The sequence below is a fragment of the Babylonia areolata genome, chromosome 2 (assembly GCF_041734735.1).
Source record: "Babylonia areolata isolate BAREFJ2019XMU chromosome 2, ASM4173473v1, whole genome shotgun sequence".
NCBI classification, from domain to species: Eukaryota; Metazoa; Mollusca; class Gastropoda; order Neogastropoda; family Buccinidae; genus Babylonia; species Babylonia areolata.
This window is the reverse complement of record NC_134877.1, coordinates 28,451,459-28,466,258: the sequence shown is the minus strand read 5'-3', so window position 1 is coordinate 28,466,258 and position 14,800 is coordinate 28,451,459. Positions and strand designations below refer to the sequence as shown.

Genomic DNA, 14,800 nt, shown 5'->3' with positions numbered 1-14,800 from the left:
CTCAAAATGTTCAGATAGCATCACAGTACATGCATGCAACACATATTTTAATTCACTGACTCAGTTGTCTCTGGCTACAAATTTTATTTGTCTTCAAAACGTTTTAAGTTACGGGTATGCCAGTCAAGGACATCTGGTTATACTGTGACCAGATTACATGTTTAGTGCTAAATCTGTTCAGCAAAGTGTTTGAAACGAATCATGTACATAACACAACAACACACTGATTTTTTGAAAAATCAAAAGCAATGCTTGAAGGAAATAAACAGTTAGATCTGCAGTAACAGTAACGCGGCTGGTGCGTGAAGGGTGGCCTAGTTTCATAGCTATTTGTAGGCAAACAAGGAAAGTTTCAAGATGTCTGTTGCCTGAAGATGTTCAGATAGACTCACAGTTCATGTGTGCAACAGGTCATGCTTTCACTTGACCGCCTAACTGTTGCAATTCATTGAGAATTGCAGCAAGCAGCTTTGCAGATGATGTTTTTGAAGACGCCATATTTGTTCACTTCAGGTTGTGTCGATTTTATGAACACATAGACCGACAGACCAGCATAGCTTACACATGTGACCACTGCGACAGAGACTGTCTCTCTCGCATCGGTCTCTACAGTCACAGGCGACGCTGCTTGGTCCAAGCAGACAGCCCAATTAGACATTAGGTCAGGTATACTCTATCCATGGTCAACCATGACACTGACTGAAGGAGGCCTACTACTACCCCTCCACTTGCCATACTAGTCTTCATTTGAGTAGTGCAGAGAGAAAATATGAATTTTCCTGTGTCTCTTTCATATGGAAATTTAAAGTTTTTTCAGTTCTGAATTTTTTAACACCACATATATATTCAGGATAAGTCTTGTTTTTTAAGTCATAGGCACGTAAATATATGGTTTTTTCATGAGCTGATTTCTCCATTTCTACTCCTTGGGCACATGAACTTAGAAAAAAAAATCATAGAAAAAAAAACTATGACAGATAGGTCTGTTCTGGGTTTTTTTCATTTTAACTTGTGATTTTTAAACTTTTAGAAGGTATACAAATGTAAACAATGATAATTTCCGACTTTAGCCAGGTTTTCACATGCTGCGTCACATATGTTCTTCAACTTCAAGATAATTCTTGTTTTAAAGTTACAAGCAGGCAAATGTATGTTTTTTTTCATGAGCCAATTTCTACACTTGTTCTTTTCAGGCACACCAACTTTGAAAAAATTGTAGTAAAAGAACAGTGATGCATAGATCAATTCTGTTTTTTGTTGTTAAAGAAAAACAAAACCCACACACTTAATATATGACTTAAACTTTCTAAAAGTCTAAAAGTGCATAATGTAAAAAAATGATTAATTCTGACTTACGCCAGGTTTTCAAGTGCTGCCATCACACACACACACACACACACACACACACACACACACACACACACACACACATATATATATATGTATGTATGAGAGAGAGAGAGAGAGATGTTAATAATGAGAATGTTTGATGGAATGTGTCACTACTGTACTCACCCAAACATGTGTATGCATGCACACTAAACCATACATAACAAACCCAGACATAATCATCATGCCTAAGAAAGAAAAAAAAGCATTAGTCCATTCTGCTAGTTTTAACATACACATTGTATTGCACATTGTAATAATTATTTGTTGAAGTATATTATTGAAAAAAGTTACAAAAAACAACCCATGTGATGGTGTGTGCAGTTCCTTCGCAGAATGGGTGAAGAACTGCTGTGCTCTGGACCTGTCGGAAGAGGAGCGAAAGCAGCTGATGGACTTTATTGACAAGATTTATGCAGAAATAGAGAAAGGTGACCGGGATTCCTCACTTCTTGTACACACACAGCCCTATGTGGAGTGATGGCCTAGAGGTAACGCGTCCGCCTAGGAAGCGAGAGAATCTGAGTGCACTGGTTCAAATCCTGGCATGGTCCCCAGTATTTTCTCCCCCACCACTAGACCTTGAGTGGTGGTCTGGACACTAGTCATTCAGATCAGACGATAAACCGAGGGCCTTATGCAGCATGCACTTAGTGCATGTAAAAGAACCCACGGGAGCGAAAGGGTTGTCTCTGGCAAAATTCTGTAGAAAAATCCACTTCCATAGAAAAGCAAATATAAAACTGCAGGCAAGAAAAAGTACAAAATAATGGGTGGTGCTCTCAGAGTAGTGACACACTCTCCCTGGGTAGAACAGCCCAAATTTCACACAGAGAAATTTTTTGTTACAAAAAAGGGTAACACAATACAGTACATTACCTACATCTCAGAAAAGTTTCAAACAAAGCAATCTGTTGTGGCAAAAGAGAGTAACACAATACAATACATTACCTTCATCTCAGAAAAGTTCTAAACAAAGAAAAATGAATGCATGGAATGAAAAACAAAATTTTCTCTCTCTCCTCCTCCTTGTACACTGTCTCTTACAGGTGGAGGTGGGTTGGGTTGTTTTTTTTGTTTTAGGGCTGGCATTTTCCTCGTTTTATTGGTCTAGATTTTGTTTCTCCCTACAATGCAAAATTAGCACAGCAAAATGCCTACAATCCATTTATTTTCAAAGTCCAAGTGATGTGTAGATTATTACATGAAATTAGTGTTTATTGTGAGCAAGGGGAGCATCCTAAATGATTTTGTTGGCATTTGTCCTGAAGTTGTGGTTTGTACTGGTTAAAAGTAAAAACAAGTGCTGACTTCAGAATAGATTTTAAAAGAATTAAAAGGTTAATGCTAGGTTTAGATTTCTGAACCAGTACCCATCCCTGTTTAGTGTTTAGACACAAGGTTATTACGTCACCGTTAAATTGCATCTGTCTTCACTAAAGTCTGGTGTGTCCATGTTTCAGTTAGTGGGGACTTCCTCAACAGTGAAGGCTCAGGCCTTTACGAGAAACAAAGTGCTTGTGAGTTTTTGCTTATTTCTGTGAGGGTGTGTGTGTGTGTGTGTGTGTGTGATTTTGAGTATGTCTTTAAGTATTCACTATTTGTGTGTGTGTGTGTGTGTGTGTGTGTGTGTGTGCATGTCAGTTTCCCCTTCAGTGAAACTGTAACTAAGTGTCTGCATGTTTCAGTGTCTGTCTGTGTGCATGGGCAAGTCCATCTTTCATATTCATTAAGGCCTGTCTTCTTCTTCTTCTGCGTTCGTGGGCTGCAACTCCCACATTCACTCATATGCACACGAGTGTGCTTTTACGTGTATGACCGTTTTTACCCCGCCATACTCCGTTTTTGGGGGTGTGCATGCTGGGTATGTTCTTGTTTCCATAACCCACCGAACGCTGACATGGATTACAGGATCTTTAACGTGCGTATTTGATCTTCTGCTTGCGTACACACACGAAGGGGGTTCAGGCACTAGCAGGTCTGCACATATGGTGACCTTGGAGATCGTAAAAATCTCCACCCTTCACCCACCAAGTGCTGTCACCGTGATTCGAACCCGGGACCCTCAGATTGACAGTCCAACGCTTTAACCACTCGGCTATTGCGCCCGTCACTAAGGCCTGTCAATGATTATGTGGTGTGCACTGTGATTTCCTTTCCCATGTGTACAAAGTTTATGCTGTGGCAATTCTGTGGTAGATGTCCTTGAATCATGTGTTTGTTATTGTATTTTTTAACTGAAGGTGTTGTTGGGTTGTCATTCATAATTACAGTTCTGTGTTATTGTGTTTGTTTTGTTTTTTTGTTTTTTCTGGACGTGTTCTTGTGTTGTCATTGATAATTACGCTTTTGTGTTTTTGTTCTCTTTGGTTTTTTTGGAGGTGTTCTTGTGTTGTCATTGATAATTACAGTTCTGTGGGTTTTTGTTGTTGTTTCTTTTCCAAGAGGTGTCATTGTGTTGTCATTCATCATTACAGTTCTGTGTTTTTTGTTTCTTGTTTTTTGTTGTTTTTTTTACTAGAGGTGTTCTTGTGTTGTCATTCATCATTACAGTTCTGTGTATTTTTACTGGAAGAGTTCTTGTGTTGGCATTCATTATGACAGGTTTTTTGGGGGGTTTTTGTTTATTTACTGGAGGTGTTCTGATGTCATCTCTCATAATTACAGTTTTGTGTATGTTTTTTACAGGATGTATTCCTGTGTTGTCATTCATAATTCCAGTTCTGTGCATCATGAGTTGGTGTGTGATCAAATTTGTAACTTCCTACACATAATTCGTAAGGCAGGAAAATGTGATGATTTCATATCAGATCAGCTATTAAGGCTGTGTTCAAGGCAAAGATCAAGTGGCTGAATGATTACTGGTATTACAATATAAGTATCCATATCATCATTATACTGTCCATTAGATCCCATGTCTGTGTTTCAATCCTTTGATTGTGTTAGAAGTGATCTGTGTGATGTGTGTGTATTTCAGAGGTGAGTGGTATCAGATGTGTTCATGTGGTGTATGTGTCTGTAGGGTTGTGATAATGAAGTGTGTCAGAAGTTTGTCATGTGATAATATGGTGTGTATGTGTAGTATGATGATGTAGTATGTGTGTCATAAGTGTGTTATATAATGTGGTGAGTGTGTGTGAGATGTAAGCTGTGTATCTATGTGATGTGTGTGTTGGTAAGAAGTGAACGATAAGTGATGTGGACAAAAGGCACAATGTGGCTGACAGATGTGATGTGTGCTGAGATAAGTGAACTGTTAAAAGTGATGTGGGCAAAAGGTTCAACATGGCTGACAGATGGGATGTGTGATGTGGTCAGGTAACCACAGCTGCAGGCCCAATGCAGAAGTGAGCTTTCTGGACAAGGACCACACACTGACACTGACAGCCCTCACAGACATACAACCCGGAGAGGTTCTGTATCGTGACATACTCTTCCTGTCTCTGTCTGTCTGTCTGATGTCTGTCTGTCTCCCATAGCGGTACTGTAGCTGATACACCCTTCCTGTCTCTGTCTGTCTGTCTGTCTGTCTCCCAGAGAGGTGCTGTATCATGTAGTGTGATGTGATGCACCCTTCCTGTCTCTGTCTGATGTCTATCTGTCTCCCAGAGAGGTGCTGTATCATGTGGTGTGATGTGACACACCCTTCCTGTTTCTGTCTGTCTGTCTGTCTGTCTCCCAGAGAGGTGCTGTATCATGTGGTGTGATGTGATGCACCCTTCCTGTTTCTGTCTGTCTGTCTGTCTGTCTCCCAGAGAGGTGCTGTATCATGTGGTGTGATGTGATGCACCCTTCCTGACTCTGTCTGTTTGTCGGTCTCCCAGAGAGGTGCTGTATCATGTGGTGTGATGTGATGCACCCTTCCTGACTCTCTCTGTCTGTCTGTCTGTCTGTCTCCCAGAGAGGTGCTGTATCATGTGGTGTGATGTGATGCACCCTTCCTGTCTCTGTCTGTCTGTCTCCCAGAGAGGTGCTGTATCATGTGGTGTGATGTGATGCACCCTTCCTGTTTCTGTCTGTCTGTCGGTCTCCCAGAGAGGTGCTGTATCATGTGGTGTGATGTGATGCACCCTTCCTGTCTCTGTCTGTCTGTTTGTCGGTCTCCCAGAGAGGTGCTGTATCATGTGGTGTGATGTGATGCACCCTTCCTGTTTCTGTCTGTCTAATTTTGCTTCTGTTCTTCATCAAGAAGGGTTCCGTTTACTATGTGAAGGGGTTGGGGGAGGGGGCGACGTATATTTTTTATTTATTTGTGTATTTCTGAGTTTCTTTGTGTGATAGAGATTAGCTTGGCTAGGAGCTGTGATTTATTATTAGAGATATTTACAGACTTTGCACATCCTATGCTCACAGCGCCAAGTTGTAACAAGGTACACTTGGTGGTAAAGGGCTGTGGTTTAGGGATGGATTGAATTTGGTTAAAAGAACTGAAACCTTAAAGGGAATAATTGGACCTATGTTGTGATGGATCTTTATCCTGTCGGCGACGCCACTTTTGTAGCCGCGTACCGAGTGGTTCTAATAGGGGGTACGGCACAAAAGACTTAACTAAATATGATTAATTGAATGAAAGGATAGACAAGATCCCACGCACAGGCCAGGAACATATAGAGGCCAGTCACAAATGGGTTTTCTATTGTTTTATTTACATAAAAAGAGAAGACCTAAGAGAAGAAGACAACTAGGAGAAGATGATGAGAAGATAAAAAGAGAAGAAGACAGTGCCTGGAATGACATAAACAAATGTCATTAGCACAACATGTCAGCACAAGTGAATAATAAAGCGCATGTATACATATCACATGGAAAGACTATCACTCGGATTTTGGATACGCAACAACATATGCAAATGTGTGAAGACCAAACGCTGACATCAAATGACATTCCTAATACATTTGAATAGTGCAGTTAAAGTGATTGAAGCGATGCTGACTTGGTGAAAGTACACTGACAGTATAGATTAGATAAAGCTTATACTGTGTCAAAGTGACTCAAATGAATCAGTTTATCATGTTGCACTATACTGGAGTAAGCTGTATAGGAGATAGTATGATAACTAAATTACAGTTAACAGACTGATACATACCAGGTTGCTTTAACCAATAACTGGTATTAATCCAACACTATCTTGTAATCACAACAGCAGAATACTACACACATCTTAGAGTACTGAGCACACTGTAGCAGTACATCTGATATCAGCATGTAAGATAATACATGAATAATAAACAAGATAGATAATCAGTGGCTTAGATATAATACTGGCAAACTGATAGACCAGATAGTAAGTGAAGAACCATCATGGCTTAACCATTAAGTGGTGAATGAACGTTATGCACTCACTAGAACATTCTGGAACAAGCTATCTGTGTCCAGAGACGTCACTGACTGTGACATTAAGAAGAATCAAATGGAACACTGCTCCGAGCATATGACGACATGGCGATTTCTAGATCAGTCATAGCCGATCTGTGACTAACTTGTCAAAGCAATAACTGAACAAAGAATTAACTGAACAAAGCAATAACTGAACATACTCATATAAACACAAGTACTGTGTCGAATAATACAATTTACAAATCAACACATTCTACACACTAGTACTTACAGCGATACATAGCGAGGTGTCAGCCGTTGTGGGGACACACCCGACACACTGCCCGCGACACAGCAAGAGAGAGAGCAGGCTCTGGTCAGATGACTGACCAGGTATGAAATGACCACTCATCCCTCACTGTGCCAATTTATGCAAGTTTAGCGGACCACAAAGTGCGTCACGTGAGCTGCGAGCAGATCATCACTAATCACGGAGAATCCGATGACAATTGTGTTTGTTTAAAGGTGTTCAGTGTCAGATTTCTAGATGATTCCTGAACCGATTTGCATCGGATAAGTTGCAAAAGAAAGAGCTCAACGCCTACTTTATAATGAGTGTAAAATGAAGTGTTGATTATTTAAGATGAATTTATAATCTTAATTTAAGTCACCTGAACAGGGTCAGTTTTAACGAGCTCGTCGCTGAAAATTACAAACTGCGTTAAATAAGTTCAACGTAGTCAAACATAAATGGAACAGACTTAAAGATGGAATTGCGACGATTCTGCCAGTATATAATACTTGCAGTTTACTGATCTGACAAAAGAGTTATTAATAAATTACGGTGGAACAGAAACACAAGTTTCTTCTCAGCCAATGACGTACCGTGATGCGACATTGGGCGAGCTGTGAGCAGGTGTCTGGCGAGGACAAAATGATGTAAGCAGAGTGACGTCACATATTCTGTGCGCGGGTAAGGAAGGAAAAACGTCGTCTGCTAATACAGCTTGTGCGTGAGGCAAGCTAGTACAGCTTCTGCGTGAGGCAAATATTGGAGCAAGCATAGCGCTTGGTCACATTTGTTTTTGTTTTTTCCACCCACAGGAAATATGCATCAGCTACCTGGGGCCATGTTACCTGGAACGAGGCCGGTACAGCAGACAGAAAGAGCTAATGTAAGATAATATAATAACAGTAGTAATAATAATGATAATAATGATGATGATAGCAATAGAGGTAAGGTTTTCAAGACTCCTTGTGATACATGCTTTATCCAGTAAAGGAATCATAAGGGGAAAAAAGGTAGAGATTTTATGAAGTCATTAAAATGTTCTGTATAGAATATCAATAAGCTTGGGACAACCAAAAACAAAAAACAAAACAAAAACAAAAAATAAGTAAGGCATGCTAGCAGGATCGAACCATGCAAGTAGACTTGCGGTGCTATGGTGCATCCGACTTCATATGACCCAATTTGATATTCAAAGACGTGGGTTGTATTTAAGGTAATAACACCGTTTGAATCATAGTTGTTGTTTTATATGTGTGTGTGTGTGTGTGTTGATAGTTTAAGAAATTCTTTTAATATTGGCAGTAAAGGAGACATTGCCATCTCCTCAGGCACACCACAACATATAGCTGATTTCTCCAGATCTGCACAAACCAGTCCTGTCTACAGCCTAGTGACTGAAGCATGATAGTTGATTTAATTTTGTTTTATGTTCATTTCAGTGAATTCAGTGTCTACTTTAGAATATTTATATGCAGTAAACAAGTTGATGGTGTCGTTAGTGTCATTTTATGTGTTCTGTCCAGAATTTGCATTTTTCTTTTAATTGTGAACAAGGAAAACGATGCCATGCTGTCTTCTAACCAAACATAGCCTACATTCTGGCAACTGGGAAGACAGATTTTAAAAATATTTTGTTATCTGGAGCCTCAGCAAAGTAAACACTGTTAATGATCCAGAAATACAGCTTGATTCGGAAAACTTACAACCTATTATTGGTGTGACTGGGAAGATTTTTTCCTTCTGTGTTTAATCCAAATTGGTATTGGCAAAGTATTTCCAGAGAAAATGAATTTGTCAAAGTTTACCACAAACACACAGATAACCGAACACCAGATTATAACATAGACTCCATTTGTTAACTGAAATCAGTCAGTCATGATAAAATAACAGTGATGAAAAAAAAAAAATAATAATGGTAGAAATGATAATAATGATAATAGTAATGATAATAATCATGCAGATGGACGTTCCTAGGCAGTTGGCTAGTGGCATTTACAATAAAAAGTAATAGCTACATAAACATAAGTGCACATGTGGTGGTGTGTCCATCGAGATCGATGATGACCATCGTTGTCATCCAGATGGGGGATGGGGGATGGGGGGAGGGTGGTGGTGGGGTGGGGGGAAGGATGCTCATGAATCTATCTGTGAGTGCGCAGATGGCTGAATAGTCCAATCTGCGCACGAAATGTTCGCTGACAGTTGGGGCAGACAAAGACAGGCATATCATTGTCAGGGAGCTTGTTTGCCCGTGACTTTCTGGCCTGCCTCTTCTCAACAGCTGCAGCAGTCCTGTTGGCCTCGCACAACCTGGCGCCTTTGTGCACAGCAGCGCGCCATTTGTCACGGTCCACTGCAGATTCCTCCCAGGAGTCAGGGTTGATATCAAATGCTTTCAGAGAGACTTTCAGAGTATCTCTGAAGCGCTTCTTCTGACCTCCGTGTGATCTCTTCCCTTGTTGCAGCTCGCCATAGAAGAGCCTTTTGGGCAGCCGATGGTCTGGCATGCGCGCCACGTGTCCAGCCCAGCGAAGCTGGGACTGCATCAGGATGGTGAAGATGCTGGGAAGGGTGGCTTTTGCGAGCACCTCTGTGTCAGGGGTCTTGTCTTGCCACTTGATGTTCAGTAGCTTCCTGAGGCATGTTGTGTGGAAGTGGTTCAGCTTCTTGGCATGTCGTTGGTACACTGTCCAAGTTTCGCAGGCGTACAGTAGTGTGGGGAGAACTACTGCTCTGTAGACCTTTAGCTTGGTCTCAAGACTAATGCCTCTTCTGTTCCAGACATTTGCATTGAGTCTACCAAAAGCTGCGCTTGCTCTTGCAATCCTGACGTTCACTTCATCGTCGATTGTCACATTTCGTGACAGTGTGCTGCCAAGGTATGTGAACCGCTCCACCGCACTGAGTCTCTGACCGTTGACTGTGATGTTGGGCTCAACGTAGGGTTTCCCTGGGGCTGGCTGATGGAGAACTTCAGTTTTCCTCGTGCTGATGGTAAGGCCGAAGTTCCTGCTGGCAGTGGCAAACTTGTCGACGCTGAGTTGCATGTCAGCTTCAGATCCAGCGTTGAGGGCACAATCATCAGCAAACAAAAAGTCTCTGATGATGTCTGTCATGACCTTCGTTTTTGCTTGAAGCCTTCTGAGGTTAAACAGCTTGCCATCTGTTCGGTACTTTAGGCCGATTCCAACATCGCCATCTCTGAAGGCATCAGTAAGCATTGCAGAGAACATGAGGCTGAACAGCGTTGGAGCCAGGACGCAGCCTTGCTTGACACCATTTGTGACAGCAAAAGGAGCAGATGTTTCACCATTGTCCTGGACTCGAGCCTGCATGCCTTCATGGAATTGGCTGACCAAGGAAATAAATTTCCGAGGGCATCCGTACTTGGCCATGATCTTCCACAGTCCCTCTCTACTCACGGTGTCGAAGGCCTTAGTGAGGTCGACATAGGTGGAGAACAGATCAGCATTTTGCTCCTGACATTTCTCTTGCAGCTGCCTTGCAGCAAACACCATGTCAGTGGTTCCGCGCTCTTTCCGGAATCCACATTGGCTCTCAGGCAAATAACCTTGGTCAAGGTGTGCTGTGAGGCGGTTAAGTAGGATCCTGGCAAGTATCTTGCCTGCGATGGAGAGCAAGGAAATGCCCCGATGGTTATCACAGGCTTGCCGGTTCCCCTTTCGCTTGTACAAGTGAATGATAGATGCATCTTTGAAATCCTGGGGGATCGTCTCTTCTTTCCACATGAGTGAGTACAGCTGATGAAGCTTCTCAGTCAGCACAGTGCCTCCATCCTTGTAGACCTCTGCTGGTATGGAGTCTGAGCCAGGTGCTTTGCCACTGGATAGCAGACGGATTGCTTTCTGGGTCTCAAGAAGTGTTGGCGGATCGTCCAGTGCTTCGTTGGTGGGGACTTGTGGGAGACGGTCTATGGCTTCATCATTTATGGAGGAAGGGCGATTTAAGACACTGTTGAAGTGCTCAGCCCATCGTTCAAGAATGTTCTCCTTCTCGGTGATCAAGGTATTCCCATCTGCACTGAGGAGGGGGGATGATCCTGAGGATGTGGGGCCGTAGACTTCTTTTAAGGCATCATAGAACCTCTTCATATCGTGCCTGTCAGCATATCCCTGGATCTCATCAGCTTTGTCACTCAGCCACTTATCCTGCATCTGGCGTAACTTTTGCTGAACAGTCCTGCGGATGTCATTGTATGCATCCTTTTTTGATGTGGACTTTGGGTTGCTCAGGTGGGCTTGATGCAGACGGTGTTTCTCATCCAGAAGCTGCTTGATTTCATCACAGTTTTCATCAAACCAGTCTTTGTGCTTTCTGGTCATGGGTCCCAGGGTCTCTGAAGCTGTACTATGGATCAGCTCACGCAGGGTCCTCCAGTCAGACTCCACATTCTGGTTGTCCAGAGAGGCGGATTCCAGACGATCTTCCAGCAGCTCCACAAATGACTGTTTGATGGTGATGCTTTTCAGCTTAGCGATGTTGAGCCGTTTTGGAGCCTTCTGGCCTTGGGGGCGTCTCTTGGGTTGGATTCGAATATTCAGCTTCGAGACTACAAGGCGATGGTCTGTCCAACACTCGGCGCCGCACATGGTCTTTGTTACACGTACATCTTGCCTATCCCTTTTCCTGACGATGACATAATCGATGAGATGCCAATGCTTTGAGCGAGGGTGCATCCATGACGTCCTGTTACGGGTAGGGAGGCAGAAAACTGTGTTGGTTATCAGCAGTTCGTGCTCTGCACAGGTCTGAAGCAAAAGCAATCCATTTGGGTTGCAGTGGCCCACACCGTGCTTTCCAATCACTCCATCCCAGGAGATGTAGTCAGAGCCAACTCTAGCATTGAAGTCCCCAAGAATGATGAGCTTGTCTGCTTTAGGGATGGCAGCAATGACAGAGTGAAGGTCCTCGTAGAACTTCGCCTTCACTTCATCCGGGTTGGTCATGGTTGGGGCGTAGGCACTGACAATGGTGAGGTGCTTCTGGCCAGATGCCAGTGGGAGTTTCATGGTCATAAGCCTATCGTTGACTCCCTTTGGGATTCCAGCTAGCTTGCTGACAAGTGCTGTTTTTACTGCAAAACCAACGCCAGCCTCACGTCGCTCTTCGCTTCCTCGTCCACTCCAGAAGAAGGTGTAACCAGATCCCCGTTCACAGAGCTCGCCTTCGCCTGCAAGCCGAGTCTCACTCAAGGCTGCGATGTCGATGTTGTATCTGGCGAGTTCGGATGCAACTAGTGCTGTTCTCCTTTGGGGTCTGTCCGCGTTATCTCTGTCCAGGAGAGTCCTTATGTTCCAAGCACCAATGGTGAGAGGAACGATCCTTGTTTTTTTCTTTTCTTTCTCTTTGTTTCGACCGCTGATGTAGGGTCCCCGCCAGCCGCGGTATGCTGGCCAGGGTGATATGGAGCAGGCAATTTTTAGGGCACCTTTTCTAGCCCCTTCCTCATGCCAGGGAGGTGAGCAGTGCATTCCTAAAGAGGGCTGCTCAGACGCTCAGACGGCTGCCGAGCTCCATCGCTGCTCCTGTCAACGAAGAACGACCCTATGGCCTGAGCCGCCTGCGTGCAGGTCTGCGGCTGCGACTGCCAGTGTACCCACACCTGTCGTTTCGTCGCTCGCCTGTCGCCACAGGACTTGGGGGTGATGAAATGATGAAGGATGAAAGGTCATTTTGGATGACTGATGACTTGCGCGATGAGTTTGTTTAAGTGAAGAGGAGTTGCGCAACGTCGACCTCACTCTCTCGTCCGGGTCCACCAATTTCCAGTGGCAAGACTAAGTCGAGACGACTGGATGATGAGCACAGATGCAGTGGATGACCAAGATATCCTTTCAGTGTCTCATCTTGCTCTCTGCACTCCACAGTGCGTTGCTGTAACCGCCTTCCTCTCCGTTGAACCGATAGGTTTCTTCCGCAGATTCTGCCGGATCCAGACTTCGCATACATGGGTAGACACACCCCGGGGACCAACTGCGTGTGGCATGCACACAGCACAGTGGAGCTAGATGGCCGTCGGTGGCTCTCCTGAGCCGACGCCCTTTTATGGATCTCCATAAGGGTGTCTAGCCACCCGCCTCACCAGTCCCAGAAGGGAGCGGTGGAAGTGCCGGTTTAGTCGTCGGCAACCCGACCCTGAACAGGTTGTACTGGATTACAGGTTACCAGTAGCAGATCTAATGACCTGACCTGACCTCTAAGTGCACATGTACATTATATATGAACAAACATGTGCACACACACACACACACACACACACACACACACACACACACACACACAAGCTGTCACACTGGCACATGCATGCACATTACCAGCACAAGTTCAAGAAGGTATCAGTCAACAAGATGTTAGGCAGAACAGGAGAGGTGAGTTTTTGACAGGCGTTTTTCACTGAGCTGGGAATTCCATGCTGAGGACTGGGAAGGGCAGCTTGTTTCATACTTCTGGGCCAAGGTAGTAGAAAGCACTAATGTCGGGACTTTTTTGTTTCTTCGATGAATTGTGGGTGCTGTAGAATCAGCAGCAGAAGACACAGTGTGGACAGGTGTGCTGCGTTGTGAGTGTGACTGACAGGCGACTGGTTCCATTCATCCTGTGTTCTGCGTTGTTCAGCGTCTAGCATGACTCGCATTTCCTGCTTATTGAAGCAGGTCTATGGGTATAATGATTAGCACCTGCCTGCAGTGTCACATCCATTTAGTTTCAGCTTCAAGGAGGTGTTGGAGGGTGTGAACAGATCCAAATGTGCTACACCACATCTGCTGGAGTTTTAAAAAAAATTAAAATAAAAGAAACAGATGCCTGATTTTTGCATGGCCCAGTGTGCTGATCAGGCCTGGTTTCTCTTCCAAAAACAAAATCATTTAGAAGGTACCTGAATGTAACCTCTTAACATTGATCTGCAGTGTCCAGTGATTTAGAAAACCTTTGACGTGAGCTGACATTTGTATCAACAGCAAAGTGAGAGCTGTGTTATCCGTGGTTCTTTAGTGAAGGACTCCAACTAGGAGGCAAGACTGGGAGCTAGATGGCTGTTGGGCATCATCCCAACGCCAACTGTCCAAAAGCCCTCTTGGGCGAAAGAGTGGGGATTAAGACACTCTCCCCTTTCATCAAAATCTAGCCCAGATAGTTGGGACAGCAGTTACCCCCTCTATTGTTTTGACGGTCATAGCTGGACATGACAATCATTCTGTGATGCATGCCGTTTGACGAGTTAGAGATCTTTACAAAATATTGATTGATTGATATGAGTTCTTATAAAGCACCTATCCTCAGTTGGAGACCAAGCTCTAAGTGCTTTACAAACACGGGGTCATTTGCACAAAAGGCTGCCTACCTGGGTAGAGTCAACTGACAGCTGCCACTGGGCGCTCATCATTCGTTTCCTGTGTCATTCAATCAGATTTCAGGCACGCACACATACCCACTCAGACATGTAACATTTTACGTTTATGACTGTTCTGTTTATTTACCCCACCATGTTGGCGGCCATACTCCATTTTCAGGAGTGTGCATGCTGGGTATGTTCTTGTTTCCATAACTCACCAAACGCTGACATGGATTACAGGGTCTTTAATGTGTGTATTTGATTTTCTGCGTGCGTATACACACAAGGGGGGTTCAGACACTAACAGGTCTGCACATATGTTGACCTGGGAGATCAGAAAAATATCCACCCTTTACCCACCAGGTGCCATCACCGAGATTGGATATGTGCAGTGTTTGGTGATTTAGCAGTTGCCTCATTTTATAACATTTACATGCAGCATTTGATGA

The 14,800-nt window shown here is 43.7% G+C and overlaps 1 protein-coding gene across 1 annotated transcript in view; it reads left to right on the top strand.

Annotated features, from left to right (window-relative positions):
- LOC143300071 (protein-lysine N-trimethyltransferase SMYD5-like) overlaps window positions 1-14,800 on the top strand; it is a 42,167-nt gene that overhangs the window by 24,838 nt on the left and 2,529 nt on the right. Inside the window, exons 8-11 of the mRNA XM_076613634.1 lie at window positions 1,714-1,820; window positions 2,853-2,909; window positions 4,708-4,802; window positions 7,810-7,880. Coding sequence (XP_076469749.1) covers window positions 1,714-1,820; window positions 2,853-2,909; window positions 4,708-4,802; window positions 7,810-7,880 — 330 coding nt within the window. The remainder of the gene's footprint in view (window positions 1-1,713; window positions 1,821-2,852; window positions 2,910-4,707; window positions 4,803-7,809; window positions 7,881-14,800) is intronic.